Source organism: Lutjanus erythropterus, chromosome 14, assembly GCF_056507025.1.
Source record: "Lutjanus erythropterus isolate fLutEry1 chromosome 14, fLutEry1.hap2, whole genome shotgun sequence".
Taxonomy (NCBI): Eukaryota; Metazoa; Chordata; class Actinopteri; order Lutjaniformes; family Lutjanidae; genus Lutjanus; species Lutjanus erythropterus.
The window spans coordinates 13,054,412-13,067,013 of NC_139330.1; the positions used below are offsets into that span (position 1 = coordinate 13,054,412).

General features: G+C 39.4%; 1 protein-coding gene across 1 annotated transcript in view; it reads left to right on the forward strand.

Annotated features, from left to right (window-relative positions):
* vwc2 (von Willebrand factor C domain containing 2) overlaps positions 1-12,385 on the forward strand; it is a 41,940-nt gene extending 29,555 nt beyond the window's left edge. The window contains exon 4 of the mRNA XM_084735757.1: positions 11,551-12,385. Within this exon, the coding sequence (XP_084591883.1) occupies positions 11,551-11,702 (152 nt within the window). The 3' untranslated portion in view covers positions 11,703-12,385. The remainder of the gene's footprint in view (positions 1-11,550) is intronic.
* Positions 12,386-12,602: the final 217 nt, after the last annotated feature.

The window sequence follows — 12,602 nt, forward strand, 5'->3', positions numbered from 1 at the left end:
AAGGTTATTGGAGGTCGTTGGAGAGTTCCCGCTCAGGTGTTGTTGTTTGTCTTGTGTGCAGATGTTATTTGAAGTGTAGGCAGATGTTAAGACCTCCCAGGAACTCTGACGCATCCGAACTGTCACATCAAAGCCCAGCTCATTAATGGGAAAGAATTAAATACTCGTCCAGATGTGATACGCCACCAAAAAGGAAAGAGAACTGTCTGAGAGTTCAAGAGAGTTTGTAAAAAATGTAGAAAAAGTAGAGAAAATGGAAACAAATGAAGTGAAAGATTGAAACATCTGATCTGTAACGAGAAAAAAAAAAAAAGCTCAGATTTGGTTTCTCATTCAACAAGTCATCTCTGCTGTCTTTTACTCCCACTTCCCAGCTAACAGCCTTTCTCCTTGTTACCGTTTTCACTATTGATATAAATCACAATGAAGTATTTCAGTGTTTGATAAGTTCATCAAATATGCACGGACATTATCTTGCCCTTTTCAGGCATGCAAAATCAATGCTTATGGCAGAGCACCCTGTCTCAGATGTGTTATTCAGCCTGTATGCGAGCAGACACTTGGGGAAGAGCCAGGGGAGGAAGATGAAAGTGAGAGGTATCGCTAACATCCACCCCAGACAGTTGTTCATGAATATCAAAGAACAGCTGTGAATGGAGGCAGGTTCTCATCATTTTTTACTCATTATCTCAAAGCAGTGGAACACATTGCAATTAAATGGTTTCGTACCCTGTAAAGTTTGTGACTATCATTCACTCGCTGCCATAAAGTTTAATTAAACAATATTGATTCCTGCAAAGAAACCCCTAGTCAATACAAGTCAAAACATGTTCTCTATACTTCAGTATTTATTTACCATTTTAAGTGCTATTTTCATTTCAACATTTAGGTGTTAAAGACATGAAAGTGTTTGTTGTAAATTCTACGCCAAGTGTTTCCTCTCTCGCAGCATCTGCTTTTGAAGAATGCTTAGGAGGAAGAAAAAAAAAATCAATGCAGGAGAAGCCTCTCCTCTCGGCACCTCGGCCGTAGCTCCCTCCCTCTTGTCCTTTGCTCTTGCAGGGTATCGCCTTGGCAACGCATGAGGAAACAAGTGGTGCTCTTCAAGACTCAGACATTAGGGTCAACACTAATCTGGGGGGGATGTGATAAACAGTCTGAACCCGAGCCAAAATCACTTCAAGTAGAGCAACACGAGACATGGTAGCCTGGTTGCCAAAAGGGATAGAGACTCATTTAAATTAAGAGAGGCATGATTCATAGAGGGCCTTTTAAGATGTGGCAGGTTTTTTTTTTTTTAAAGGAACACATAAAAGAAAACACTCGAGTGAAAGGGAAGTTGTTTTTATGGATGCGAAATGGCGTGGTTTGTCCATTTGAAGCAGCCTCCATCTCATCCTGACAGCACACACAAGGAATAGTGCAGCAAATAGAGCCAGTCTCCCCTTGTGTCCCTAGACCGCAAGCGTACCAGGCGGGTCTTTTCACTCACACGTATCTTGCAACAGATTTAATTTATGCAGCTGTCTTCACCGGCTTGGTGCAGGCTCACGTCTCAGCTGTGTCTCAAGGCAGTAACTGCGACCTGAAGCATTTATTAGAGCTTTAAGTCTATTTTTTTTTTCAACAATACGTGCATATATGAGAGGTTGATGTCCAATACAAAGGCACTGAATAAATATATTTATCCTCATCTTACAACTTATGCTATTTATTAATTAAACTTTAAAAAAATTACTATATATATGCTAGGGTTTTATTATGGCTGCATACATGATGTAATGCTAAAAAACAGAGGCTGAAGCTATATGTCTCAAGTAAAAAAGACTGCATCCTCTTTAACTTATGATCCGTAGAAGACATCACGATAAAAGGGACAACATTGTTTGTGTATAAAGTGTAAATAAAAAATCTATTAAAAAATCTTATTTTCACTATGAAAATCCTTCAGTGTTAACATTTTCAAACATTGTATTGGCAAGGGCAAAGAATTTCAGGAAGCAGAATATAAATATAATATAAATAAAACCATATAATCAAAATTTGTCAACCAAATAAAGAGCAGGCTAGAGCTGCTAACATTCTTCTAAATTCTTATGTAGTTGCACCTTGACTTCCATGGAATGGATGTTCCAAGGCTGAACAGACATTTTTCTCGTGTAATCCTACATAATATGCCACCAGGTTACTGCTGCAGCTGCACAACTATGACTGGACATTTGCTGTTAAAGGTTAATTAACAGTAAGTCAATCACTATGAGGTTTCTGTTGTTACATGTCACACAATCAGCCTCATGCGTGAATTGTTCATACGAACAGACCTTATCTTTAATTGTGCGCACAAACAATTTTGGCATTCGTCACTACATGTATGTTTCCTGTTTGTTCTTAGGTAAGATAAGTGTCCCAGACCACACAAACCAATATTCACAAATGTCATCTTGCATTTTGTGCTGTGAAATATTAATAATAATAAAAATAAAATTTCTTTATGAAAACTGAAAAAATCATCCAAGACCATTCTCGCAGGTTTTCTGTATGATGTGAGTTTATTAAGTGTGCTGACGCACTGTTGAAGGTAGCAGAGACAGAGCAGATCTGAGCCGGTGAGTTGACCAAGAGCAAAAGCAACAAAGCACTTTGTACAGACATAAAGGCAGAGCAGTGATTAGACAGTATGTAAATAGCAGTGATCAAAGGGTGAGAGGCGGTATATTAAGGTAGTTGTGTGGTAATCAGATGGGATGCAATCACAAAAGGACAGAAAGGGAGGCATTTGCATTAAGACACAGTGGATAGAATCAAAGGGTCAAAATAGCAGAGGGGGCGGGGGACAGACAGAACAAAGTTGGCACATGACAACAAAAGGACAGATCATTAGGACTGGAAGTATCTGAGAGCATCCTCCAGACATCACTCAGTTAGAAGTCTGCATCCTCAAATGTTTGTTCCTGATCAAAACACAGAAGAAAAATGTAATCTAACTGTGTATTCATTTAATAATTTTGAATGTTGACAAGTAAAGATGAGTGGCTTACTGAGACAGATTCTTCAAAACCTGTGAGCGGCTCTGGACTTAGTTCAGAGACAAAACGGTCTAATCCACTTCAGCTGCAAGTACTCACTGCTGTCGCTTTCCAGGCCCTCCAAAGAGAGCTCGGTGACAGGTCGGACATATCCCAGTCCACTGTTTAACCAGTATTAACGACCTGGCTGCACCTGCTGCACCTCCGACAGAGAAACCTCCTCAGTGATGCTCCAATGCGCTCATCCATGTCTGTTAAAGTGTTTTTTTGTGTGTGTGTTTCCCTTCAGTGGCATTTCCTTTCCATTTCATTTGTTTTCTCCTTTTTTCTGAGTTTAATGTTACCTGTCAAATGTCAGAGGCTTGTTGCTTTGTGGTTTGCACATGGCAAGTCTGCTGCCCTTATATGTTGATTACAAACTTCCTGGCACATGCATCCAATTTAAAGGTTCTTAAAACAACATTCAGCCTCACTAGAAGTCAGCAAACACCTATCTGCAACATAAAGATATAGAGGAGTTATGGCTTCCTGAGCAGAGACATGCTCCCTGTCATTTTGTTGTTATACTGTCATCTCTGTTCAGCCAACACATCCATGTATGCATGTCTGTGCATGTGCATGTGCGCGTTTGTGCATGCAAGTGCCTCTTGAGCTTCCCCACATCTGTCTTTAATATGGCAGCCTGGTGAGTAACTTTATCACACAACAGTTAAACAATACACTTAAACATGTTTCTGAAAAGATTCTAGGTGAGAAATAGGTGATGCACTAAAAGAATCTTGAGTCATTTCTGATCAACACTGCCGGGTTTGACAGTTTGATCTGAGTTTCAGAAGTCACTGTTGGAAGCAGTTGTGTCAAGAAGGGAACCCTAATTTGGGCGCCCCTATAGCTCAGTTGGTAGAGCGTGCGCCCCATGTACTGAGGCTGTCAGTCCTCTGCAGCAGCTGCCGGCTCGATTCCTGCCTGCAGCCCATTTGCTGCGTGTCATCCGCTCTCTCTCTACCCCTTTTAATGTCATATCTTCAGCTGTCCTATCACAATAAAGGCAAAAGCCCAAAAAATAATCTAAAAAAAAATAAAAGAAGGGAACAGTCTTGTGTGTGTTGTTTATTGTGCAAACTAATTATGCTTTCTTGTGTCAACACTTATTTAAAAATCTGAGTAGGTTTAGAGATGGAAACACTTGGTTAAGGGCAGAGAAAGATCATAGTTTGAATTAGAATTAACACTCTCACAAGATCTTTTGCAGATCTGGGGTTCCCTTCTAGACACAAGCTGCTTGGTTACAATCTTTCAAGTTTCAGTGACACAGCCACTAAGATATGTTTCTGAAAACGTTTCAAGCAGGAATCAGACAATGTAGTAACATAATCTTGATCCACATTTGATCAGCAGTTTGTAGTTTTTTCTTTTAACTTCAATGAGAAACGAAAATGTGTTTTGGTCTAAGAAGCTGGTGCTCTACAGTGACCCCTAGGGGATAATAAAGTCTATGTCTAAATAAAAAGTTGTATACAGCACCTTTAAAATCAAATGTGATTCATCAACATACTTAGCTGTCAGCACATTTCATGAATAAAAATATTAATATTTTCTACTGCTTTTTTTTTTTTTTTTTTTTTTTAAAGAGCAAATAAACAAGAAAAATAAGAAAACATTCATGCATGAGGTCCAAGGACTTTTGGTCATCAGGAATAATAACTAAAATGTGCACTGATTTCATTTTTTAGATAAACTAGACAGCAAAAGTTTGACATTTTGCATCATCTAATAAAGTCACAAAAGGTAAAAAAAAATAATTTTTTCTCCATGTTTCACCTTTTGGTTTAATCATGCAGCTATATTTTATTATCTAAAGGCCATTTTCCATTACTGGACCTTGGAGTTATGGTTACAAAAGAGAAAGGTCACTATAATGAAGTTAATTGTTAGTCACATTGTGTCTTAACAATTAGAGTACTGCTGAGATACTGAGAGGGCTGCTTGTTATGTGTTATTTTCTAGATTCTCTTCTGACTAAATGTCAACGTTAATGTGACTTTCAAATACGTTTTTCACAATATAGTAAAGAATGGGAGCAAAAGTAAAAAAAGATCTTGTAGACTGACGTCAAGGTTGTAAATATATTGTTTATGAGCTTGAAGTAAATGAAGGCCTCCAGTAAAGTCTGTCACCTGGACACCGCTGTGATGGCTGGCAAGGTTTTGTGACTCGTCCGTGTGAAGGACATCGGTCGTGACAGTCGTGCAAGTTTGTGTGCAGCTTGGTTGTTCAGCCACAAAGATTATCAGTGGGTACAGTAGCTGGAGACTACATATGCAAACAAACATTCAATATGAGGTGGCACTTCTATAAAACTCACTGTCTGCAGCTTTAATCCTGAAGCCCTTCATATTAAAAAGTCCGAATCCGTTTCACGCAGGAGCGTCTCTGAGAGAAATTATTCATTTTATTGTTGTTAAATCATCATCTCTCCCTGCAAAGTTCTCCCACTTCCTGCCTTTACAAAGCAAGGTCATTTTTATTCTGCATTTATAATGCAAATGTACTCAAGAAATGCATTAAGATGAGTGATTCCTGCTATTCTTCTTTTTCCATTACCTTATAATGGAGCTCTGCAAGTTTTTAACATTTCAGAATTAGGTGGTGTAATGATTAGGATGTGTCCTCGTTTCCCGGTCCATTATCTGGCGCTGCTACAGAGCCAAAAGCCACAGGTGCTAATGGCCATCTTTTTCACACGCTGCCCATGCCAAGTTCTGACACGCTGTAGTGACAGTTTGGGTCCAACTGTTCATGCACATGCACAGTCCATTTGTCTCTGCCTCTCCGGGTGTCGTTGAAAAGCTCCCGTGAAGCCTGATGTGCCTATGAAAATCTCTTTCTGCTACAGAGACTGAGAGGCACAGAAAGACAGCGAGTGATAGAGAGAAGCGGATATGTTATATTAATGAAGCAATGACAAAAAAGGTGGGTGTTATATGAATGGCAGAATAATAGGGTGACAGGGATGAGTAAGCACAGTGGTGCTGAGACCATGCATTAATTAACACAAATGAATGTCATGCAACTGTGAATGACTGCCTGACAGGTTGTGATTTAATCCCAGCTTCAGGAGAGTGTAATTTTGATTTATTTTGCAAAACGCACGGTTATTTTGCACATTTCTATCTCCAAGGATATCCTTGACATATGCGTCTTTTATTTGAGACGCTGTGTTCTAAATGCTGCTAATGATGATGAATCAGTAGCGACAGCAGCCTGGGCCACAGGATGAGTTGTTATTCAGATTGGGTGTGTGCGTGTTCATCTGAAGACTTATAAATGTGTTAGGGTTGACATTTTGACAGGCCTCGGCAAACTGTTCACATTGATTGATGTGCCAGCACGCTCCTCCTGGGCGCTGCCGTCCAATGAAAAGCGGTGGCTGCAGCTGAAAGACTCCCCATTTATCAGCATCTTAATTATACAACAGAGTGGCTCAAGACCTTGTTAGTCTAAGGGAAAATAGCCATTGTTATGCTATACCTGATGTTGTGGAAGCAATTCCCGCAGTGTTTATATTTTGCCGTGCAGCTTTAGAGATAATGGATGATTTATGAGCACTTTTTTCTTGCCACTGGTTGAGGACAGAGGCACTTTCTCTAGACAAAGCTTTCCCATCACTACTTGTACCACAGAAGTTAATGCTGTAGGTGATACAAGAAGGACATTTAATGTTTGGTATTGTGGGCTTGGCGAGTGGATTTTTTGTACTCACACCGTTGACAGATGGAAGGAAGCACCAAAATACGCACCAGGGCCCAGTGGCAGTTCATTTCTTTGCACGTCTCTGGGCTCCGTTCTTAACAAATACTACCTTCAACACCAAAATTTCCATTAGCGGGATCCAATTTCCTGCAAAATAATAAAAAAAGAACAGTCCCTTGGGGTGCACTTCAGAACTATATTAAAGCACTGCGTAACAGTGCTTAATTTGGTTTTTATGCACAATTCCCACTCTGTACCTTGGAGTTACATGTAGAGGAAGGCCGTCCACAGCAAGATTTATGCTTTACTTGCGGTGCAGCCAATCTAAGCAGTGTCGAACAGAACACCTCTCATGTGCACATCTAAAAAACCTGACTTAAATGAGCAATATGTAACAACTGTACATCCAAAAATCAGTCCTGCAGTCCAAATACTAAGTTGGAGCAATAGACTGCATATTGAATAGGTTGAAATCTTATTTAATATACATTCAGTATTTGGTTTGAGTGTTCCCCTCCACCTCCTCCTCCCCAGACTCAAGGAAGCTCAGGCAGGTTGCAGTATGATCGCTTTTCTGTCCAGTGAGAGGCAGGAGCATAGTTTGAACCAACTGTTGGACAATTATTTCTAAATGTTCATTGGTTTCTCTTGTATATAATGTTGTGGTTCCCTTTAGAACTCACAAAAAGAAATACAACAAATGGGTGAATAATAAATCATAAACATAAAACTATTGTTCATGGTGGAAAGCTGAGGATAGAGGTAGAATGGAGATACAATTTATTTTTGCAGACTTAAAGAATAAAGTATGGAAGCTTATTTTATTTGTACTTGCATGGTGTCGCTGTTGTGTTGTGATTGGAAGGACTATTCATCTTTTAGATAAAACATTGTAAACACTGGAATGAAAGAAACTAGAATATTGTGAGTAATTAAATGAGAAATGTAAAGAAATGAATGAGAAAACAAATTCTAGCCTGACACGTGTGCGTGTGTGCATATACACACATGCACACATGTTTTTTCTCTAGAAATGCCCCTGAGCGCAACACAAGTGCAACATTATATTTTGACGGTAACAAGGAATGACGAGTACTGTCAGTTGATCAGCTGGTTATAACTGTCATTTGTCTGTTGATGTAAAGTTAAGTCTGTTGCACTAAAAAGAAAAAAATGCTCTGCTGTGAAAATGCACACTCTGGAGTTGGGGGTCCAGTCACTTTCACATGAAAGCATGTGTCCTTAATCTCTGATGACATGTCATGGTCATTTTATGATTTATTACAGTAAATATGTTACAGATCTCCCCTTTAAATGTTTGAATCCATGGCTAGACAGTGAAAGAGATAATTATGTCAATCAGGTCCTTAAGAATTCAATGTAATCCCAGAATGCATCTGTTTCCTGATGGGGGGTCTCACTCTTCCAGAGTGAAAATGCTCCTCCACATCACCATGAGTGGTTACTCAGTGGTCTGAAGAGCATGGTAATGATGACCAATGGAAAAGCTATTTTCAGCTGATATGAAGCCAAATGATGATTCATGGCACATAGGGGGGGGGAAATATCAGACAAAAAAAAAATCAATTTTTAAAGGGACCTCAGTGAAAACTCATATCCATGATGTTAAATGTGATTCAGCATCAGTTTCATTTTGAATTAAATCCTGTCAGAAACGGCCACCAGCACCAGCAGAAGCGCGTTCACAAATCATGATGCCTGTGTATCCATTATTTTTTTTTATGTGCCTCTTATAACTCTATTTCGGGAAACAGTCAATGAAAGCCCAGATGTGAGAGCCCATTTTCCACTGAGAGAAATGAAATGAAGGGCAGCGCATTTGGTCTCTTGTGTTTATTCTCTTCCCTGACTGACTGCATTCAAGTTTGCTGGGATGTCACCCAGCTACCTTAAAGAAACGAGATGAGATGACTAACCGCACTAAACTCCATATGGAAATGTGGTCATTGCAACAGATGTGGAAGCTCAAAGTCGTAGTGAAACAATAACTCCTGTCCTACTTTCAAACTAGTGTGTGTCCCATTGGCCTTCCTTCCACAATGTATTTTCACATGGAGCGTTTTCTTCTTTCATGTGGGAAACTGAAATATGTGGCTGCATAATTCTGCTCATATTCTCCTATACAGTATGTATGCTCATATATCTAAATGAATATCTGTGTTAGCTATTAAAATTTCTGCACTTTGTCAGAGCATTGACCTACTTCAGCTTGAGTCCTACATTTTAATAGTTATCATAACCCTGTCATATAATATTCACAAAATAATTGTTATTTTATTTAAAATGCAGACAGTATTTTAGTTGAAATGATGAGGTGCTCATTCTAGGTATAATTTCTTTGGAAGCTTCAATAAAAAAAAATACATAATGCATTTTGGAACGAAGGTTAAAAACCTCTAGTCTGAATGTGCTCTGTGGAAGGGCAACAGCCATCTGCTCACAGATGTTGAGAATGCAAGTTTGGCAAACTAAAAATGCAGAGAGCAAACTCATGGTCAGAAAAGAAAAAGAAAAAAACATTCATGGTGGTGGATGCAGCTAGCAAGTGAAAATGTTTTGGTAATGGATGCATTCAGGGAGAACTGAAAACAGGGTTGGATGCGGGTCTTCTTATATTCCTACGAAAGCTGTTCAGTCTGCATTGTGCAGCCCATAGAGTAAGTGCAGTAGAGACTAAAAAAAAAAAAAGACTCCCTTTGGTTGAGCCTAACTTTAGGTTTAGCCTTATGCTTACTTGAATGGAATAACATAATTTAGTTGTGAAGGACTTCTAGATTTTATGGGATGATAAAGAGATATTCTTGATGAAAGTGAAACAAGTCATTTCATGGAGGTTGTCACTATGTCACTATGTCACTATGTTGGGCTATAGAAGTGGCATGCCCCCCCTTTCAAAAGCCCAGAAATGTTTGCACACCCTCACACCCACAATTGTTTTTATCAATCATTAACTATAATTGTGGGTGGGACTGTTAAAAACTGAATTTTAGTGAAATAACGGTTAGCTAGATATTTAGATTTATGTACCTTTTACGATGTGTTGTGTGTCAGTTTTTATCGAAAAGGATGATGGAAAATATACTGGCCCAATTTTCATGAAACTTGGTAAAAGAGTGAAGCATGGACCAAAGAAGATATAAATGTTATTTTTCACTTTCACTAACATTACAATACAGGGCATTTGGCCTTGAAGATATAAATACCATTCATCCTGCATCTCAGGGCCTCCCCACTAACTTCGACTACTCAGTGAGCTGTAAATCTGTGGAAATGATTCAGGAAAACAGCTTGTGTAAACAGGTTGGTGTGATGTACAGACTGTTGAAAACTTAAGCAAAGCTGCCCCAGCAGTGCTGAAAAAACTAAGCACAGGATACTAAATGGTAATACCCACCTCAGCTACAGTCTGTTCACCCTGCTGCCATCTGCCAAGAGATACAGAAGTATCTGATGCCGTACCAGAACAGCTTCTTTCCTTCCTTCCCTTCCTTTCCTTCCTTCCTCAATTAATCCTCTTCTTTCCACCATGACTACAATGTATTTTAATGACTTATTCTTTATTCAAGGATTGAAAAACGAGGAGAACGTGGAATATGGAGGGCCCCCTGTCTGTGTTTGCCGTAGCCCCAAAATAACTAAATCCGCCCCTGTTCATTGAAGAGCACTTTTTTTTTGTCAAACTAATGTGTGGCTAGGGGACTGTATCATGCAAATTATACTCTTACTATAATTCAAATGTGAATTATCTACAATAAACTCTACAAGAGATGACATATTGGAAAAATGTTCATATTGACCGTGAAGTTGAACTGCTTGCAGATTTACATATAAAAGGGTGGACCATTGGCCTTGGCAGAGGTGTGCGCTCTCCGAGTGCCCTTCTAGTTGTTTATGAACTCAGTTTTTAATTTGCAAGTGAAAAGATATGTTCTCTCATATTTCAGATGTGAGTCTAGCTTCATCTGAATGAACTGGCTGCTCCCTACATGTGCGCTGACATGCATTCATCATGCATTCATCTATTTTGAGCTCCATATGTTTGTTGTGGCACAGGTCAGGCATTGCATGTAAAGGAAAATGCATTCTTCAGCAGTTAGTGTGGAATAAAATGTTTACAGCAATACTCAGGGTGAATTCATTGATTCACAGGCTACTAATTATACTGATATTTAATGCCATTGAGGTCAGAAAAAAACGAGCTTCATAGTCTTTACACAGAACTACTGTGCAGAACCTACATCCAGACTGACAATGATGTCTGTGAATTCATGGAAAGTGATTGGGATCATTCAAGCAACATAAAGGAATGTAACATTGAACTGGGTCTTCAGTCCTCTAATTGCATTTTTATACATTGAACAGTGTCCTTGGTGCCACAGTAGTGGAAAAATAACCCAGACTAGGGTGACCTCAATAACACACATTTTTCTCTTTAAAATGGCTCCAACAGACAGATGACTTTTCTGGACTTTCTATCAGTACAAAATTTGAACAATAAAACATCATCTGAGCTGGAGAGTCATCTCGTTTCTGTTCATGTAGTTTCACCAGAGCACAGCTTACACATTAAACCACAAGAGCAAAGCAAAATTTTTAGTGTACAGAGTCTGAGCTCCAGTGTGACATGATGCTGACAACACAGAAGAAACACACAAAAAAAAGGTCAATTTGAAACTCCATTTTGAAACATATTATAAAGGCTATTTTCGATTTTGCTGTACTTTTCCTGTTTTTCTCGTACCACCCACAGGGCCAAATTGCTACGCGGACACAGCCGTGATACCGGCCGGACGGGAGGTGAAGATTGATGAGTGTACAATCTGCTACTGCACATACGAGGAGGGCACATGGCAGATTGAGCGTCAGGCCACCTGCAGTAAGAACGAGTGCCAGCGGAGCTAGAGACTGGCGCCATGGGAGAGGAGACATTGGCACACAACACCAGCGCCAATCCGCATGTAAACTCTTGGCCTTTCACCCAGTCTACCGGACATCAGGGTCGGACAGCAGCCCACGAGCATTTCGGCATTTATAGTCACTCCTGTATTAATGAGAAAATGCTTTTATGAAAGTTTATAATCCACACACAGAATATCTATTTATCTATGTATTAAATTATTTATGAATATATACGAATATAGGAGTCATTAATGCTGAACTAGTGAAAAAGTATTTTTTATAGCCTCTGTATTTTAATAAGCAATGTATTGGACCAGAGGTCAATAAAAACAACAGAATGTATAGAACACACACAGCTGTCTTTGGAGGTGAACACCTCAATGTCTTGACATGTGGTGTCGTCCGACACATCCTGACACCAGTCCCTCTACCACCAAAGTGCAGACTAGATGATGTGCGATCCATTTCAGAGTAATGGGTGAAGACCGGCTGTGTAGGACGATCAGGTGCAGAGTTAAAAACAACACGAGAAAACAGAAAGAAATTCAAGAGGACTTTGACTGTTTCCTGGTTTCTTTGATCTTTTTTGGATGTTCAAATGTGTTTTGATTTGAAAGTGCTTTTTTGTATTTCTCTTGGTACTGTGTGTTTATGTTTCAAATAAATGCCAATCTGCGCTCTGTAAATGCTCAAATGGTACTTTTCAGCTGTAGAGTTTCCTGTTATGTCTCTGCTGAAAGGATGGTGGTTTACTTTTACGGGCTTTACAGACTTCCTTGAATAAAATGTTCGCTTGAACCAACAAATGACACGGACATGGAATGATCAAACCAATTTCTACCGATTTTGCGTTTCAGATATCACAGGTAACCTTTGGATGTGACACTCTTGAACAAATCCACC